The 14,638-nt window shown below is 39.2% G+C and overlaps 1 protein-coding gene across 4 annotated transcripts in view; it reads left to right on the top strand.

The window, feature by feature from the left end:
* grik2 (glutamate receptor, ionotropic, kainate 2) overlaps positions 1-14,638 on the top strand; it is a 147,328-nt gene that overhangs the window by 96,687 nt on the left and 36,003 nt on the right. For all 4 annotated transcript variants that reach the window (XM_088307889.1, XM_088307892.1, XM_088307891.1 and 1 more), the window contains 3 exons: positions 1,456-1,679; positions 6,339-6,457; positions 11,039-11,256. In XM_088307889.1, coding sequence (XP_088164015.1) covers positions 1,456-1,679; positions 6,339-6,457; positions 11,039-11,256 — 561 coding nt within the window. The remainder of the gene's footprint in view (positions 1-1,455; positions 1,680-6,338; positions 6,458-11,038; positions 11,257-14,638) is intronic.

Raw genomic sequence — 14,638 nt, forward strand, 5'->3', positions numbered from 1 at the left:
CAACTACTTCTTAACTCGGACTTGCCCTAGATCAATACACTGTACGAATTATGTGCGTCACAGTACCTGTAGCATAGAGGCAGCATGAACTCAAGGGAAAAGAAAAAACACTGGCTTGTACCAGAAGGAAAACAAAAAAAAAATGCTATTACACTCCCTTTGGGGTAACACTAGGACAAGACACAAACTGCAATGAACTGAAAAAAAGTGGAAACAAACGAACTAAATGACGGGCACTAGAAGGTGCTGATTGCCTGACATCGCAAGGAGCAGAGAAAAAGGAGAGACAGAAGCAAAATGAATGTCAACACTAAACAAAGAATAGCAACAGACAACTGTAAATGGTCAAAACAAACAATGTAACAATCAGGCTTAAATGGAACCCTGTGCATGTCCTCTGCTAGTCATGACTCCTGCCGTGTCGCCTAAGAGCCAGTTGACAAATATTATGACAAATATGTGAACTACCCTCAGCCTCTCTGGGTTCTTTTGGGATGGTAGCAATGACGGCAACTGAAGGCCCCTGTTACATTTCCGCAGTAGCTCAAATTTCTACTTACCTGTTCCTGTCACCGCTGGGCGACGGAGCCGCACGAACCCTGCTCCGGTCCCTGTGCATCCTGTGCTAGGGTGGGATTCTAGCCACGTCAGTGAGATGCCAGCGAGGCAGAACAGGGGCTATTTGTCAAATAATTTTGTGGTCATTTCACAAATTTGTCGTTAAAATAAATAAATAAATTAAATTTAAAAAAAAAAGTTGTTTGGATCAATTAGTTCAAATAGTGTGAGTATTAACACAGAATGTCTGCTTTCAGCAACATTGCAATATTACAACAATCCTAAAAATTTCTGCTTCTGAGAAGTGAAAAAAAAATGCTGCACCTTTTTGTTTATTTGGTTTTACAGTGTTAACATGAATTTTCTTGACAAATACTTAACAGAAAATGTGTCTGAGATGATTGAGAAATTCATAAATCAAGTTACATCATACTATTCTACATATTATAAGATTGCACTGTCAAAAAGTGTGATTTTTTTTGGTGAAATTACTACAGCACATAAAGTTCCCTTCACAATGATGCTTGAATACCTGAAAATTGCTTTTGTAGTCTTGAGTGAATATATTCGACTGTCGAGTACTCCCTGTAGTATACTGGTAAATGGGTCTTTTACGCTAATGCTAATCTCTCAATTCCTTTTTGCAAACAACCCTCACCTTCCTATATTGCTTAAAAACAAATTGATGGAGTGAATAGAGCTGAAATGAAAATATATTCTCCAGCTTTAGTATCGTGTAATGGGTGGAGAAAGGGGAGCTTTAAATGTCGAGCAGAGTGCTTTGAAAAACAACATGGACAACGTAAAAATTGTGTTTTCTTAATTTGATTGCCTCTAAACATTTCCCGTGCCCTTAACTTATGGCCTATCCTTCTTCCTTTTTATGTTTATTGACAGAGAGCTGATCTGGCAGTGGCGCCGCTCGCCATCACATACGTGCGTGAGAAGGTTATTGACTTCTCCAAGCCCTTCATGACATTGGGTATAAGTATACTCTACCGCAAGGCAAATGGGACCAACCCAGGGGTCTTCTCCTTCCTCAACCCCCTCTCGCCCGATATCTGGATGTATATTCTGCTGGCTTACTTGGGTGTCAGTTGTGTGCTGTTTGTCATAGCCAGGTAACATGTCACTATCAGTGATCACACAAGTCAGTATCTTGCTTCAATGCTTCCACTCGACATTGCCTTTACGACTAACAACAGGCTACTCTCAGTAATTACAGAAGCAGTATCCTGAGCATGCCGAATTGGTGAAGCATCCATGAATTGACACAAACGCATGGTCATGGATACAGTCTCAGATGCTACATCATTGTCGCGTCATTTAATGTGTTTAACCATCAAATCGGAATCTGCTTTGCTTGGAAAATAACTTGTGTTTCAAGATTTTTTTTTTATTTAATACTGGCAATGGCGAGGCTGCAAGGTTACCCCTAGCCCATTTCTATTCAAAAACAAAAAAAAAAGCATAGACCCTGACAAATAGAAACACAAACCTTACAAAAGGTGGTAGATATATTTTAGGATTGTGTGTATGCGTCTGAGAGAGTGACAGGAAAGATGTGCACTCATATGAATGTGTGTGTAATGCTGCACTTGTCCCAACCTTTCCCTCACTTTTCCCAGTCTCTCACAAATATTTACTGTCTTCTCTCTCTCTTTCACCATGCCTCAAACATGTAGAAAGTGGACCCAGAAAACGTGCTTTGTGAGCCCAAAAATAATGGCAAGCAAGCGAGCAATGACTGTGGAAACAGTTACAGATCAGGACATTAGTCTTGTAGTAACTCGTAGCACCTGAATTTGACAATGGAAAGCCATCAATAAGTGAGTATGACTGTAACAAGGAGCGTAACGACAATGTAGTTAAAGGTGGCTTTCCATTCAATTTAGCTTTGTCTATTTACATTCACTCTTTATTGATGAGGGCCAAGGTTATCTCATCCGGGATATGCCATTGGACATTTAATTACGCAAACGTCCCACAATGATTTACCCCACCGGCCAAAATGTCAATCAAGTAAAGTAGATAAAGCAGAACATTTTGAATCAAGCAGTGTATTGTTTAAAGTGAATCTCATGGGTGGAAATTCTCTCTCATATCGGATATCGGTGTGAGCGTCGTGACACAGAGAGAAATCGACACAATTCTGCTATTGCAAATGTTTCTTTTTAACCCTTTTAAACAGTGTTTTACTTTGGAGAATGGGGAGGCTTTCTACTTCATGGATTAGCAGAGACATTAACACACAATTGTGGGAGGTGGGGGGGGGTGCCGTTGGCTGTGAGGCTATAGTTAGAAAAGTCCCTGTTAACTCTAAAACTTTCAGCAGCCATTGGCTCGCTTCCAGCTGTGACTCTGCAGTTTTACTGTTAACACATGTATGTTTTTCTGGTGTTACTGGCATTATGATTACACACAAAATAAAAGGCAGCAACTGTCATCTAAGTTGGCTCAGAATATGCACCTACTGAATTTTTACCACAATATGCGTTTTGGTAAGTGCACACACTCCCCTCTCCATAATTTTTCTTCTCCTATGCACAAACGCATGATGGGTAGTTGCACGTTTTTGTTATTGAGCTGTAGATGACAGTCTCATAATATTTTAGGACATGATAAGTCTGAAACAGAAGAATAAACGACCAAGTCATGGATGAAAAACGATCATTTCCCCATGATGAAAGAAACGTGTTCAAGTTCAGTCCAGTACGTTTTGAAAATAAAACTGCAGAGCACCATGCATATATATTTTGTTATGAAAACAGATTTACATTTCAAACGAGATCAACTTTCTGTTGGTAGTGTTTTTAACTAGACAAAATATACAATAGATATATATATCCCTGTAACTGGAAAAAAATAAAAGCAATTGAGAAGTATTCTTGCACATTTAGCATACATAAACTATATATTGTTTAACTCATAATACCATAAAAATATATTTGATTGGAAAGCCCCCCCATGTATTTATTTTCATGTGCAAGACATGACTGATTGTTTGCTTAGTAAATAAAACTATGATTATGCTTTTGTGAGAGATTGTAAAGCGATATTGCGAATATTGTGATGGCCCAATTTCACAAAACTTACAAAAAGTTTCTAAAAACAATAAAACTGCTCATTTATACGAGGAATACTAGAGAAGCTGTGGCATGAGAGGCCGAAGTTGGACCCAGAAGTGGTCACGGACTGAAAAGTAACAAATGAAGGGAGGGAATCTTCCTGGAAAAAACTTTCAAAAGACAACAAAGTAATGAATGAAAAATCACAATCTAAATTAGGAGCGAGACATCATGAAACTACTCGGAACAAGGCGGATGTCATAACTAATACCATGAATGTAAAAAGACGTCCAGCACGGAAGTTAATTTACCGGGCTGCTTAAATTCAGAGGAGTGATGAGTGATAGGAGACAGCTGCGTGAGGAGTCGAGCACACCTGACAACACCCAGCCTTGAAACTAGACAAATTAATCCAAGAAACAGAGCAACTAAGGTTTAAAAAAAAATAGTAATCAGAATCAGAAAGCCCTTTATTGTCATTGTACTCGGTGTGCAACGAGATTAGAGAGCTACCCTCTACGGTTAAACACAACAATATTTTAATTGAATATATAAATTAGATTAATTAAAGATTAAATAATTAAATAGAAAATAAATACAAAATTGGATAAATAAAAACACGACTTTATTAATAACAGAACCTGCTCATCAGGCATGAGCTACTTTATTTTCTCAAGGGGAAATGTGAGCTTTTTTTTTTTCTGGTGGCTAAAGACCATTCTGAAATTCTGTTCACGTCACAAAACCTGCATTGCACTTGCTTTTGTCTGTGCTGTAATGTGTGACTGATTTTATGAATGAGACAAAGTAAGAATAATGAGATTTTTTTTTTCCAACTCATCGCATTCCCCAGTTAAACATTTAAATACAAATTTCCCCTCAACAACAGAACTAATACTTGACATTGTAAGATAAGATGAAAATCATAAATTCCTCATCTTACCCTCCCTTAAACTGTGACACATTTTAACACAACATCTTATTGTGGGAAATGTTTCTTTCTTCATTATCAACGTTAACGTGCCAAAACGTTGAGAGGAATGTCAAACAAAATTTCCCCTCCACCACTGATGCGCTTTTAAAATATGTCGCAATATTAATCTTTTATCAACAGTGCCTCGTTTTATGTATGTAATACTGAACACATATCAGATAAAAAGAATAACTTTACAAATACATACATATATATAAAAAGTATCTTGTGACAAAGCAATAGAAGTAGTTTAACTATGACGATTCATCTACCTTGACATTTCTGAGAGGGATGACCCTGCCCCCGTGAAAGGATAAAAGATGGACATTGCTCACATATTGCATCTGATTTCTTTCCAGCCATGCTTATCTGACCTTGCACTAAATATCGCTCACTGCACAACAGATAACCTAAGATAAGGCAAGGACACTTTAATTGAAATGACAGCACAGTAGATAAGAAGTGCCACAATGAAAGAAGTCTGTAGCTCTGTTGACTCCATAAATGGCACTCGCTTTAAAATATTTAGGGGGGGGGACAAAGCGGACAATCGCGACTACAAAGTAGTTCCATCAGAGTACCCACAATGCATGTTGCAGATGACAACGTTGCTCACCCTTTGTCTTGGCAAGTGCTAATTGTCTGTTCACCTGATGAGAAGAAAACATGCTGACATTTGCGTGAGGAACTGGGTCACATAACGACATGTGGGCGCAGTTCAGTTCATGCTAGTTTGACACTGCAAATTGACAAGGAAGCAAATCTTGGGCTAATTGACTGAGCAGATTTACCAAAAACTAAGAAAAAGAAGGGCTCATCAGGACATTTTGAGAACATTGACCTCCACTCCAATCCATTTGTGTGTTAAAATGTTCGAGTAAAGCTTTGACTTTTGCACCCCAGAACAAATCAAACCTGGCTAGTAGATTTAATTGTAGACCAATCAACCTTTACTAATGTAGTGTCACTTTTATTCAACTTGGATAAATGAGAATTTTATCTGCTCTTGGACCGTGTCAAGTGGTAAAATCGCAAAGGCCATGGTTGGCAGTTCTGATCTGCTGAATATGAATATTCCACCATTATGACAATGAACCCATTGATTAAATTAGTTCAAGGAATTGGCTTTGATATGAATTTGTCCATATGAGGAGTATCATTTGAACCCCCCCAACCCATATTGCATTGTATTAGGATTTAGACCTGGTGCGGGCAACTCCGGTCCTGGAGGGCCACTATCCTGCATGCTTTAGATGTTTCCCTCCTCCAACACACCTGATTGAAATGGTCAGGACCATTACCAATCTTCTGCAGAGCTCACATATGAGCCGATCGTTTGGATCAAGTGGGAGGGGGAATATTTAAAAATGCAGGATATTGGCCCTCGAGGACCAGAGTTGCTGACTCCTTATTTTGACAAGGAGGTTTGTATGCAAGCTATGTTACTAATTTCAGTTATTCACTCACGCAGTCATACTCCAAATCTCACAGAAAATTGTATAAAATGATTTGAAGAAAACATTTCACAGTTTTAGCCTTGCAATCAGAGAAATCCCTAATCCAAGTCAAATGATCAGATCAAACTACGCAGGGAATAATCACTGAAAGTGACTAATTGTTTTTTTTTTTGTCTCTCGTCTTCCATAGGTATGATGACCTTAAAAAGTATCTGCCCATTTTCAAAGTTGTCTTCATGCAACTACATTAAACCTGTGTGTGTTCTTTGTCAATTGTCACAGGTTTAGTCCCTACGAGTGGTATAACCCTCACCCTTGCAACCCTGACTCGGATGTAGTGGAAAACAATTTCACCCTGCTAAATAGTTTCTGGTTCGGAGTTGGAGCTCTCATGCAGCAAGGTAGACGCCTCTGCCTGCCCCGTTTTCCTAGCACAAGTCCCACTTTTTGCTGGGGGTCAATCTTGCACTTGTCCCAGGCCCGTGACCATGCATGGGGGCCTCTGTGCATGTAGTCACATGGTTCACTGATAGCGTCTGATAGGTCAGACCGTGCTTTGGGCTTACAGTAAAGACATTTTTTCCTTTTATGCAAATGATTATCCTGCATGTTCTGTGTCTTCCTGTACTCATTTAATTAAAATAATTTGAACAGGTAAGTACAGCCATAATGAGTAACATCCAATGAGATTACACACCCTGCCTGTTAGATAACCGACTTTTTGTACCATATCTTCTCAACTAGTTGACATTTTTAAAATGTGGAGGGCGCTGTGTTAAAATTTAAATATTGAATGATATCACCGTAAAACACTGACGATGCATGTAACTAAATCACATGTTATTGAGGCAGCATGGTAAAATAGTTTTTAGGATGTTTGGCTCACAGACACGAGATGCTAATTTGAATTTCCACTGTAGTTAGGTAAAGACTCATTTGCCAATAGTTTTTTTTTTCTATATGCATCCTGTGATTTACTGGCAACAAGCACAGGGGTGGACCCCACTCTTGCTCGAAATCAGGCGCGACCCATGTGAGGATAAGTGGCAGCATTTTCTCTACCACTTATGACGGATGAATTTTTAAATGAGGAATTATTTCTAAACCAGAGACACTTCAATATGTTTGAAACAGATATAAGCAGAGACTTTGGGGGTGCAAAGCATGGTCTCTATCCCAGCTTGCATTTGGTCATAGAAATGACGCATAGACGAGCTGCTCACAGATGGTGGTTTAATCAAATTGCTAAATATTTTCTATTTCAAGTGAAATTGCTTCATCATTTCTTTTCTCTTGAATGAAGTTGAGTTTAAGATTTTTTTATGGGTCAGGCAACAAGGAAAATTCATGATTTTTTTTTAATCTGTATTTACAGTATTTGTAGAAACAATATATTGTGTCAAATGGTGAGGTACAGTGAATGATTCATATATTGAACTGGAACCAAAGTGATCAGATGTGGATTGTTCAAAACAGGGAATAATGTGATTATTTGAGGCAACTACCTTCATAAAAATAGCCAATGTTAGTTTAAGTGTGAGTGTTTTGAATCGTTTAAAATGATCTAATTTCCTTAAAAATTTGTCTTTTGGAGTTATCACACAAATTGACAAGGATGAGATGTTTTTTCATGGTTGGTTCATTGTAACTGTTATAACTTTGAAAAAATAAAAAATCCTGTCGCTTCTGGTGACACCTTTATAACATTGCAGCAATGATCTGAGCTCTCCAAAAAAATGTATTAATAAAACGGATCCAAAAGTGTCGTTTATGACAGAGGCATTTAGCATGTCACCATGTCAAATTAATGATTAGATGCATTGCATACTGTGGGTATAAAAAGTATATAACCCCTTGTTCAAATTATTATTATTATTAAAACAACCGAGGTAAATCTTTTCAAAGATGCTTACATCTTTAATGTGACCTTAAACCTATAGAGCTCAATGGAAAATAAAAAAGTGATCCTATAGTATAACGATACCATTCAGGAAAAGGGTACAATATAATTTCCAAGGCATTGCATTCAATATCCCATGGACGACAGTGGAAACAATCATTATCAGGGGGAGAAAATACGTCACAACATTAATATTACCAACATCTGGTAAAATGAGAAGAAAATTGGTCAGGCAGGTTGCGTAGAGTCATCACGTCTATAGATATATACACAGGGGTTTGTCAACTTTTTATATCCACTATATACTGTGTGTGTGTGTGTGTAGCCGATATGATTCACCTAGTTGAGAAGATGTGGCATCTGGCTCAAAGGGTGCCCGATTAGAATTCGCGGAGCAGACTATGCCTACGTAGCACCGTGGTGGATCACAATGTAGAGAGGCTCCCGTGCCCGGTGGCTTGCCCCGCCCCCAGAAAATTGTGGGAAGTGCTGTTCGGTCATGACGTTACCTTGGGTACATGACAGTCAGCCCCAACCAAGTTCGATGGATCAGCCTTTTTTTTGGTGCCAGTTACTGCAGGAGGGTAAGATTCTACACTGAATAATAAAATTGCTGTTTAAAGAAACCAACATCCTATAGCTGGACATCACAACTGTATTCAATCCTTTGGTGTTTTTCCCCTGTGTTGACATTGTTTAAGAATACACAAAGGGCCTGATTTATTAAAATCCCAAATAGCGGGCACAAAATTGGTTGTGACTCAACAGATTGCATGTACAGTTGGCGGTTATGCACATGACTTACTAAGATTGTAAAGTTTTTTCCAAGATCCCAAATAGCAGGTGCTAAATTGCAGGTTCACACACAATAACAGACTGCATACGCTTTAAGTAACAGGTGTAAAAGTGGCGGAGCCTGTAGTATATAAAAGAGGGGTTTGCTCTCTGGTGGATTTCCTCATGCAAAATGAACTGCGCAGCGTGTTTGGCAGACAGAATCCTGGCTGCAAAGCTTTAATGAATCAGGCCAAAAGTGTGTATTTGCCATCCCATCCCAACTCCATGCATCCTTTGCAAATGCATGATGGACCTTCATGCGTACCTCCTAGTATTGTTTACTCTTTTTGTCCTTCCGTGTTCTTTTAGTGTGCTGCTGTTCCCGAATACATTAGTTTAAATAGTTCCCACAGCAATCAGTCCATTGACGAGATTGTTACGATTATTACAAATGAAGGGTGACCCAAAATGACTGCAACCCATCTTATGGCAGAGAAAATTGATATTAATAACCCTATTTATCTAATTTGCGAATTATTCAAAAGGATGGAATAACAAAAGGAAGCATTATGTTGTTCTGGAAATGCTCTGGATAACAAAGCTATTTTCAGACCAGGTCATTTAAATCTGTGTAGGCTAAATTGTTACCTGGGCAAAACTCTGATGTCTAGAAGGCTTAATGAGTTCACACCCCAAAGAAACTCTTCAAGAACCCGAGCTCGAACGCGGAAAGGGTCCAAACTGGACTATGTTTGAGTGTTAGGGTGGCGAGGAAAAGTGATGCTATCAGGGTCTCTGTCGCTCACAGCCCTAAGAATACGATTCTGAGGCATCCCGCAGGAATCCGTAAAGCAGATTATGATCTTGGAACTAAAGTTGTACCTTTCCAAAATACAGACAGAAGCTCACCCAGGGGGATAAGCACAAAAAAAGCAACTTCGAGTGTCTCATGCACCGAGATGGACAATTGGAGAAAATTTTGTAAAGGCGATAAAATTGAGACCAGATGCACTAAAGAGCACCAATTTTCAAAACTGCATTGTTAGGAAATCAAATTAATTTGTGTAACAAATAAAGCAAATAAATAACCAGTTGTAGAAATGGAAGCCACTTATTTGGGTTGCAATCATTTCAGGTCACCCCAGTGGCGTGCAAAGCACTGTGGAGACCCGAGATGAACCTGATTTTTATGCCCCCTGAAAAAGATTTTCACCAGCATTGCAGGGTGCTCATCAAAGTTTTTAACATTTAATCACATATAAATCAGACAGATTCCCCTTTATCAATGATTACGCACAGGGGGGTTCTCTAGATGCACCCCTCACGCAGGTGGATAATCTGAGCTCCTACCCTGTCGGCTCTACTCTTTGCATGTCACTGGCTCATCCTGCAATACACAACAACCTGTTCATGTTGATATATATATATATATATATATATATTTATTTGGCATATTTTCTGATCTATAGAGCTGCATGGTTCAAAATCTAGGAAAAAAGGTAGCGGCTTATAGTCCGGAAAATACGGTGTGTGTGTGTGTATATATATATATATATATATATATATATACAGCTCTCATTAATTCAATAACATTATAGTCTGACTGAGTAAAAAGTGGATCTAGTTCATTAAACTTCCCATCTAAGTCAAACCGAATAAAAGGATCCCTTGCCACTGCTGTATCCATCGCAGTGGGTTTGCACTGTATCCCCCCCCCCCCCCCCCCGAATGCAGATCAGGTTTCTCACAGAGGGAGTGGAGCATGCAGTTCTGAACCCCCTATCTTTATGGCTCTTTATCAGCTGTGAATGACTGTCTGAAATCCCATTTTTCAATAGCTTAATCTGCCTGGGTAAAACAGATTACATGGAACGCAGGCTCTTCTCCTTTCAATTGAGCAATTTCTCTCCCAAGATTCATGTGTATGTGTAACTACAAACTACATATATTCTATTCTGTCGAGCAGGGAGTGTAAATGTTACTATTGGCCAATTAATTCAAATAGCAAACTGTGACGCAGCCACATACAAATTTTATGAAGTCCTAATCTAGTTCCGCACTTGGTTTACTGCTCCCAAGTAATATGGAACAATGTGTAACATTGAGAAACCTCAACAAAAAAGAAATATATTTTGATATGACTTAACCTGCTGCAATAAAAAATGTGTTTGAGTTTATTTTGGTTGGAGTTTGAGCCTGGGAGCAGGTGCAGAGGCCCAGCCTGGCCTCTGCTGTCCAGGATGCTGCCCCTCTCTCATCTACTGCACAACTTGCTCTCATGCCTCCCTCTGCTCCTTTCACTTAGGATCTGAACTCATGCCGAAAGCCCTCTCCACCAGAATTGTAGGAGGAATCTGGTGGTTTTTTACTCTCATCATCATTTCCTCCTACACGGCAAACCTTGCAGCCTTCCTCACTGTGGAGAGGATGGAGTCGCCTATTGACTCTGCTGATGACCTGGCCAAGCAAACCAAGATAGAGTACGGAGTGGTAGAGGATGGTGCTACTATGACTTTCTTCAAGGTCAGTTATATCCATATTATATATTTAGTTACATCCTCCAGGGACAAAACTTTTTTCCACTTGAGTCAAACTGTTTTACATCCCTTATTCACATTTGATGATATAAAGTGCTTACACATTTTGTCAAGGTTCCACAAAAGAAGGCTGTGTAATCTCCCCAACAAAACACTCTCCTTCAATATGGTTTTGTGTTTTTGTTATCACATGATTTAATTTGCTAACGACTGTCTCTTGATTGAGTACTCGACATGTGCCTGAAATTCTTTTGATAACAGTGATTAATAATTTTATTTGGGTGTGATTAACAGATTTTAAGATGGAAGTCAGTGCACAGGCAATATCGTTTGATACCATTTAGCTTGTTTGAGCACTGCAGGTTATGGGTGATGTAATTGCTCATTGAGTAGGCAACATGCAGTGCATACAGATTGAGTAGATACTTGGAAGTACTTTAACAGGGTGTGCAGAGTTACAAGACCAAAAAAAAGAAATAATATAATGTTATTCTGACAACACCCTGCAAAATTATCGATATTCTGGTTTGGACGATTTTGTCAGTAATTGCTCGAGAAAAATGAAGAGAATCACTGATGCTCACTCACTCCATCCCTAAAAGAATAAGAAAACTGTCTAAAACAGAACAGATGGGAGCCAGGTATATGGCCAGTCTGGTAGGCATCTGGGATAAGAGATGCGAAGTACTCGACTCGACGCACAAGGCTCCACTGAGCCATTCAGGTGGATGACCGTGATGCCTGGAACGATACGCACGGGGTGACTTGAAGTTTGTATAGTGGTCACAGTAGGTGCACCGCCGGAGCAAGATTGATTACTGGTGTGAAGCGCGGGCCGCCCAGTCATGATATGGACAGGATCCGATGGCGGCGAGCGTAGCTGGAGCAAGAGATGACTGGTGCGGTGGTCCTCGCCGCTCAGTTGGACTGGCTGTCCAACTGAGCCATTAGCTGGTGTGTGCCTATGTTGGCCAACCATGTGGAGGTTCCAGATAAACGGCCAAATGGTGCCCAAGTAAAAGTCCGAAGGAAAAGACTTGGGTATGGACACAGATTAGTGAAAGGGAAACTGATTGTGACTAGAAAAGCAATGAGGGACAAAACCGGAGAAATCTAAATCTGAGTAAGAGTCAGAATCTGAATCAGAATGGAGATTCTATAAATTGGAGCCGTAATCTTCTAAATAATGAGAAAAATTAAATAAATACATAAATCAGAGGTTGCCGATGGTGTAGTGGTACATCCGCTTGACTTGTGTGCGGGCAGCGTGGGTTCAGTTCCCACTCGGTGACGGTGTCTATGTCTGCCTTGTGACTAGCTGGCGACCAGTTCAGGGTGTAGTCCGCCTTTCGCCCGTAGTCAGCTGGGGTAGGCTCCAGCACCCTTCCACGACCCTGTTCAGGATAAGCGGTCTGGATAATGACATGACATGCATAAATCAGAGTCTATTGGGTCGCTCTGTCAGGTATGTGTTGTTTTCAACATAGAAAACTGCGGCTTATGGCCTGGTGCGGCTTGTATATCCGTTTTTTTAAATTTATTATTATTTTATTTTATTTCCCCCAAAAAGTGTTCCTGCGACTTACATGCAGGTGTGTCATATAGTCCGGAAAATGTATTAAACTCTATGCACCACTAATTGACCCAAGGTAGCACATTTCAGAGCCCAAATGGGTTTATATTCTATCAGCATTTACTATGTTCAAGGACCGAATCATTCATTGATTTATAGACCAGAAGCCAAATTTCAAAATTTATTCAAGTGTTGACTTGGCGCCAGCGCAAAACCTCCAGTCATCCAGTCCTCCATTTATCCTACATACAGTCGCTTTTCTCATAGGTGTTTTCAGAGCAGTGTTAGTTAATTAAAACCAATCATTTGTGCATTTGGCGCGTTAACAGCTGTTATAACACATTTGCTTCCATCCAAGTGTGCGTTAAAATATGTCCACAGGTGCTCTTCACACACAACACTGTGGTTAATACAGTATGCCTTTCAATTTGCCACATTCAGAATGATTCATTCAACAACTGATTAAAATTGTGCCCCTTTAATAACTGAACAATCAACGGTTGGCAGGGGGACAGCAGGCATGCTTTTGCAAGCAAGCAGAAGCAGATTAGACATTTGATGGATCTTCCAATAGTGCTATGCAAGATCAAAACGAAATGTGTGTGTTTAAAGTTGGTAAAGGTAGAACATAGGTAGTTTCTCCACAAATAAAAACTGTTCCCAGATAGTGTAATAAACTGTCTGCGAAAATTATTTTTCTTTGGCTGAACATACCAAATCAATCATTACAATCAAGAATTACAGCATACTTCCCACCCTCTTTTTTTTCTTTACAGCTCTTTTGAAACCAGTTCTTATCTGGGGGAGCAATTTTGTCTGACAAATGTGCCAATACTGATTCAGCTTTAAAAAATAAATAACGACAGGCAGTGAATTAACTTAAATATGATAAATTAAATGAATTGTACGCAGCCTGTTTAATTAACATATTAATTACATTAATTACGAGTATCTGACAGTGATCTGGTGAAAATAAATAAATACCCAGATGAACAACAATTATCACGTACTTATCACCCTCTTTTTTCAACCCTGTTAAAATCAGCCTATTTTGGAGGAGCTGTGTGAATTCAAGTGTGAATCCATGGAGCACCCAAACAGTAAAAACATGTATTTTATTTTCATCCATGAAGGCCACACTTGATCATCAAAGTAGTGTGAGGATCCATGCATGTAACGCATTAGGACTCATTGCCAAAAATAAATATTCACAGCCATTAGAGACACATTTTTTAATATCATATCAATATCATTAATATTCATTTTAGGTAATTTCCCACTGACTGGTTGGGACTCGACAAAACTAGCCATTTGTATACAAACAAGTAGTAAATGTTCACCCATTTATCCACCTTCTGCTGACCAGGTGTTGGTTTGCAGGAGCAATAACCTTAGCAAGGAATCCCAGACCTCCCTTGCCCCAACCACTTCATTCAGATTTTTCAGGGAAATCATGTCATGTTCTTGAGCTCACTGTGAATACTTTTACAGGGAAGCGTATTTACAGAGCATTTGTCAGTTGTAAACGTGTAGTTCTTTCGTTATCCACGTTTTAAAGTATATTTTGCACTCCTACAACCTATAACTGATTCCGTGGTAGAAAATGGGATTGGAGACCAACACTTGCCGTGTGTACTGTACATTCTACCTGATTAAGTTTATGGTTATAATAAGCAAACTCAATTAATCTTAAAACGGATAAAGATAAATATGAAAACTGAACAGAATAAATCAATAATAACAGATACAAGGATTTAAATCAAACATTGAATTTATTTTTCTCAGTTGAGACTTA

The sequence above is a fragment of the Idiotropiscis lumnitzeri genome, chromosome 10 (assembly GCF_059441095.1).
Source record: "Idiotropiscis lumnitzeri isolate Australia: NSW breed Sydney's pygmy pipehorse chromosome 10, RoL_Ilum_1.0, whole genome shotgun sequence".
NCBI classification, from domain to species: Eukaryota; Metazoa; Chordata; class Actinopteri; order Syngnathiformes; family Syngnathidae; genus Idiotropiscis; species Idiotropiscis lumnitzeri.